The sequence below is a fragment of the Fomitiporia mediterranea genome, assembly GCF_000271605.1.
Source record: "Fomitiporia mediterranea MF3/22 unplaced genomic scaffold FOMMEscaffold_6, whole genome shotgun sequence".
Taxonomy (NCBI): Eukaryota; Fungi; Basidiomycota; class Agaricomycetes; order Hymenochaetales; family Hymenochaetaceae; genus Fomitiporia; species Fomitiporia mediterranea.
The window spans coordinates 3,758,367-3,763,972 of record NW_006760391.1 but is presented as its reverse complement, the minus strand read 5'-3'; the positions used below and the strand labels follow the sequence as shown (position 1 = coordinate 3,763,972).

Sequence of the window (5,606 nt, the reverse complement as noted above, 5' to 3'; positions counted from 1 at the left end):
CTGAGTGGTCAATTGTCACCTCACCCCTTGTCTATGTGTGCCCCCCTTAAGTTCTCCCTCTCAACAGTGTGAGCCCATTCTTTTCTAGCCTGCCTCAATTTGATGCTGAGAAAGGGCTTACAGTGACAAACATAGGCCTTAAGACTATGTTTATAAAGGTGACAATACATAGTACTCTTGCTGACATGAGGGAAGTGGTTTCGTTTGAGATTGGTAGCATCATAAGCTAAACCAGATGCAAGCATTCTAGCAGTGGAACGACAGTCAGGCAACAAAAGCTTGGTGGGACAACCTGGCTTAGGCATAACAAAGTACAGATCACTAGTAAGGAGGAGCTTGCAGTGCAATCAGGAGACGGTAGAACGAGAAAGGCTAAGCCTTTTGGTACACTCAGAGTAAGACATGCTAGCATGCTTGTAGTCTAATAGACATGCTTTACAAGTGGGTGTAGTATAGTGCATAGAGTAGAATAGAGGTAATACTAAAGCCCAGGGTGCAAAAGGAGGCACAGGTGTCGAAATAATGAGCACTGGGGCAGCCTTTTTAAAGTGTATGTGCTGCATGCATATGTAATGCAACAGCATGTTTTTTTTAGATCCGTCCGTCTCGTATAATTACTGCACATTTTGCAGTCTTTTTTACATACATATATTCACAGTATATCACACTTAATTTACATGTAATTTATATGGGCATAAGTGTTGTGTGGAATGATGTGTAGAGGCAAAATGAAAAACACGTGGTGTGTTGCAATACTTTTGACACGCACTGTAGATGGATATCAAGATTCTAAAGGATGGTAACAAGAATAAATAACTAAGCCACTGAATAATATACAGAGTTAAGGGCAATTCCTAGCAACTAGTCATTATTGCAAGAGAACAATGGTTTTGCATCTTCAGACACTCGACGTTCCTCCACTATTCGAGTCTACCACCAAAGCTCCTATTCTGTATAAGCTACATTGACGACATATACGAGAAGGTGAACGTACCTTCAGTGAATTCAATGTCACTTATTGTCCTTGATCTATAGTTGGTTCCCTCATTCACTCCTAGCTCAGCTGCCTCCTTCAGATTGACAAGGAGGTGGCTTCCGAGGACACTGAGGAGGGTCGGGTTCCCGAGCGCGCTTACGAGAGTAGAAGCAGAGAGGTTGTCATCCACCAGTCTAATTGAGACCAGCTGCATTACACAACAAAATATTACACTATATTGATTGGTCAGGCCTGGCCATTGTCATTCTGGAAGTGGATTCTGCTCACAAACCGAAATATAAGACCTGATCTTGAATAAGGACCCTGACAAGATGGAATCCTTTAAATCCGGAAGACATCCTCCAGTATTCAGCACCCTTGATGAGAGATAGGGATAGCAAGATTGTCCCATATATTAAAGGGATGGCCCTGCTCTGAATTAGTCCAAATTTATGAGACAATTACTATAAATTTTTCACCATCCAATGATACCCAGTGTCACTGGAGGTTTAGTAAAAGCAGCACAAACTTTAAAGTCCTGTGCAAGTCTCAGTGATAAAACTAAATTGTACCTTCTCAGTTACATTTATTCAAATGCAAAAGTCAAGTTTTACTCCTACCTTCTTCAAACGATATTATATAAATAAGAAGGCCCGAGCCAAGCCCTGCCTCTATGACAAATAAAGTCTTAAGGCAGATCGAAAGCTTCTTGTCTACAAAGCATTTCAGCCAGACTATCATTCACGACAGCAGAATACTGACCCTGATGGTAAAGTGCCAATACTCGGATTTGAAGAATGTCTGTAAATTTGATTGTTAATGTATAACAACTTCACTGATAAATGGAAAAACAGTTGAAACAATCTCATTACAGTCTATAAACAGAATTCCACTCAAGCCTGATGACTGAATTGAACAATTATAATATAGAATAGTATTAGATGGCTTACTACATATTTGACTGGCCCGAAAAGTTGCTCGACCTTGCTAGAAAGTCAATAATTTGCGTTGGTAGTCATGATGAAAAACACACAACTACGAGTAAATTATTTTCAGTCGAAGGTCAGTACAGACTTATCATGAGCTGCTCCCTTCCCACCTCAAAAAGTCCCAATTAAAGAGGTCAACTAGAAATAAAAATATGTACATCAATTGCTTCATTCGAGCTGATAAAATAATGTAAAAAGTCTCCTTACAGAGCATGCCCAAGATTGGTGCAAGAAGTGCAATGTAGCGATTCTACATCTCTAGTGTTGAAATAGCCAACTCTACAATACTGTTGTGAATGCTCTTACCAAAAAATATATTATGCTTGTAGAACTGCACGGGTTGCTCTTCGCCATGGTCACTAAACATACATCTGAAGAACTGAGAATCAGGCTCACCCAAAAATAGTGAACCTAAACATTGACAGATCAATAGAAGTGCTGATGAGACAATTCTAGTGTGTCACTGTGTGATCATCTTACCTCTTTGTCCATGGTCGTAACTTGAGTTACTGCACCTGTCAGAAGAAATCTGGCTCAAGAGATTGCTACACGCACGAGCGTAATAGACCAAGACCGTTATCCCTGCTACACTTAAGTAGTTATTAAGGATTTGCTCGGAGATAAACAATTGCACGAAGCCAGGGTTGACGCCCCCATTGTCAGAACGCCTGTGGAGAAGGTGGAGAAGTCCATAACTGAGTGTTTTCTCTGCCATTGAGAGGGAGTGCATATTGACCTGACACAAAACATCGTGGGCTCCATCTTATAAGCCATCAGTGTTGTCTAATATTAATCTCAACTGCTATGCTACCTCATCTGAGGTCAAATGTCTTTTAGTCGAATCATGCTAAAGTTATATACAGTACCCGAGTTAAGGTATAAATAAAAACTTGTGATGGCGGTGATACTAGTGGAAAACACCGATCCGGCTTTCTTGCTTCGGAAGCGTTGAACTTGCGTCCGGTGAGGATGACCTCCATTGCGCATGATTGGCCAATATTAATGAGACGCGTAAAATGTTGGGTGCCACCTGCACTGGGAATAATGCCAAGGTCGATCTTGAGTTGACCGGAGACAGTAATAGGTAGGGCAAGGATGATGATGCACGTCATTACAGAGTTCGTGTCCATCGCGAAGCTGAGTACAGGTACTGATGTCATTGATTGTGATGTCGCCATTGACAGACTACGATGCGAACGATCGTATAGTTTATCCGTCCGCTGACCGCGGCTCTCATTGGCTTAATGCAACTCGGCAAGGCGATACCGATTCGCAAGGAAGTCGCCTCCGCTCACATCATGGTCTGTATACAAATGGCACAAATGTTCACTTAGCACTCTACTTATAATATAGAAAAAAGGGATGAAGTTGATAATAAACTATAATAACCCACTGATATACCCGGTCCTTCATTTTTTTATATCTGCACCCACAGTATATGTTCTCTCACTCCCTGTAGTCACAATAGCTTTCACAGTTTCATCTTGCTCAAACTTTCCAACGCGTTATTGAGCTCTGAGATAAGGTGGTAGACAAACCAGCACGAATGAGCAGTGCAGTATGAGACAGAAGGAGACAAACTGAGGAGGTGAGAGTCTGAGAGGTAAAAGTGTGAATGCTGGTGTTGTTGAATGTGAATAACTCTGGTGGGAGTGAGTAAGAGTCCTGACGAAGCGAATTGTTGGGTTAGGTATATTGGGCAGGATTCTACACGTGACGTGCTTTTATCTGCTTCAGCCTACCTTTGCCTTTGACGTTTTACTCTGGCCTATGATATCCGTTGGCTACAAGTCGACTGTAGAGTGAGAGAAACAGAGACTGCAAGTCATCCACCTAACTCCGGATGTCACTCCCTGACGCATGCTCGTTTTGGACGACTTCCTCTTCTGCAACAGTTCGTCGACATTGACTCCACAGGATCAAATACATCAGTAACACTGATTCACGTCGTGGTGATTAGCGCTTCGATTCCATTTAAAATCACTCTATCGATATGGCTGGAAATCCGTGCGCCACCGTAAACCCGAGGATTTCAAGTCCTGGCTGACTTTACACTCACTCGAGCTGAAAGAGAGGCGGGAGAAGTGGATACAACGAAGAGTGGAGTGATGGGAGGCGAAAGGGACATGCGAAGGCGAGTCTTTCCGTTGGTTTTCTATTCTCCAGCTGGATTCATATATTCGATGCAGGGAACCGTTGTTCAACCACCCACCAAAGAATCCGTTACGCAAGTTATCAAAAGCTCATGCAGCGCAGGAGCTGTCGTAATGATATGTATGATATCTCTATAAATTACCCCATTGCAGATACCATGCTCGTCGATTCGGAAAATATGGCCTCTTTAACAGTAGGCTTCTCTGTTTGAGCCATGACGTAAAGGTCTACTACAAGGGGGGCATGCATGCTGAGGACATCAGAGACTAGGACTGGTATAATAATGGTGTAATCGTGCAATAAAAAAGCAAGGACAAACGAAAATAGATGTGGGCTGAGTAAGACGTTTAAAAAGAGCAGTGCAAGTTATCCTGGACCGGTATGCCACATTCACATTCAAACAGTAGACGTTTCTTCGTCATTTGAGTGTGGTGCTTGAGCTCCTATTCTGCATAAGCTAGTTTGACGACATATAAGAGAATGCAAGCATACCTTCAGTGAATTCAATGTTGCTTATGGACCTTGATCTGTAATTGGTCCCCTCGTTCACTCCCAGTTCGCCTGCCTCCTTCAGATTGATGAGAAGATGGCTTCCGAGGAGACTGAGAATACTCGGGCTTCCAGCCGCATTAAGTATAGTAGAAGCAAGGGGGCTGCTATCTATAATAAGACCTGAAAATATCTGCGCTGCAGAAGAAAATATTACACTGTATTAATTGGTTAGATCATAGTCGTTCCGCGAGAGGATTCTACTCACAATCCAAAATATAACACCTGGTCTTGAATAAGGACCCGAACAAGATGAAACCCTTTGAATCCAGAAGACATTCTCCAGTACTCTGCACCCTTGATGAGAGATAAGCATAGCAGGATTGTCCCATATGTTAAAGGGATGGCCCTCCTCCAAGTCAGCCCAAGCTGATACAGACAATTATTGAAAACTACTCACCATGAGATGATGTTCAGTACTGTAGGGGGTGTATTAGTAAGGCAGGAAGTAGTGTCCTGTGCCAAGGTCACTAATGTAGCTAAATCGAACCATTTCAGTCTATATTGATTCAAACACAAAAGCTAAAATCTAGTCTTACCATCTTGATACCACGTTATATAAATAAGAAGGCTAAGTCCAAGCCCTGTCTCTGTAGCAAATAGAATCTTGAGGAAGATCGAAATCTTCTTGTCTACACTGCACTTCAACCAGAATATCATTCAGGAAAGCAAGATATTTACCCTGATGGTAAAGCGCTAATACACGGATTTGTAGAATGTCTGTAAATAGTCAAATACGTGCAATGGCTTCATTATTAATAAGAATGTCAATTGGAACAATCTCCTTACAATCTACAAATAGGATTGCACTCAAACCTGATAACTAGTTTAAGAACATCTATGATATCAAATGATATTGGGCCACTTATCACAAATTTGACTGGCCCAAAAAGTTGCTCGACCTCACAAGTAAGTCAATAATATATGCAAATAGTCAG

General features: G+C 41.9%; 2 protein-coding genes across 2 annotated transcripts; one reads left to right on the top strand and one right to left on the bottom strand.

Annotated features, from left to right (window-relative positions):
* Positions 1-2,624: 2,624 nt before the first annotated feature.
* Positions 2,625-3,095, bottom strand: FOMMEDRAFT_156814 (uncharacterized protein; the record flags this gene model as incomplete). The annotated part of the gene is made up of 2 exons (XM_007267059.1): positions 2,625-2,727; positions 2,887-3,095. The coding sequence occupies 2 exons, from the start codon at positions 3,093-3,095 to the stop codon at positions 2,625-2,627; spliced, it is 312 nt and encodes a 103-aa protein (XP_007267121.1).
* Positions 3,096-3,133: 38 nt separating this feature from the next.
* FOMMEDRAFT_156813 (uncharacterized protein) lies at positions 3,134-4,233 on the top strand (the record flags this gene model as incomplete). The annotated part of the gene is made up of 4 exons (XM_007267058.1): positions 3,134-3,266; positions 3,757-3,982; positions 4,037-4,111; positions 4,155-4,233. 4 exons carry the CDS (start codon positions 3,134-3,136, stop codon positions 4,231-4,233), a joined length of 513 nt encoding a protein of 170 aa, XP_007267120.1.
* Between the last annotated feature and the right edge of the window lie 1,373 nt (positions 4,234-5,606).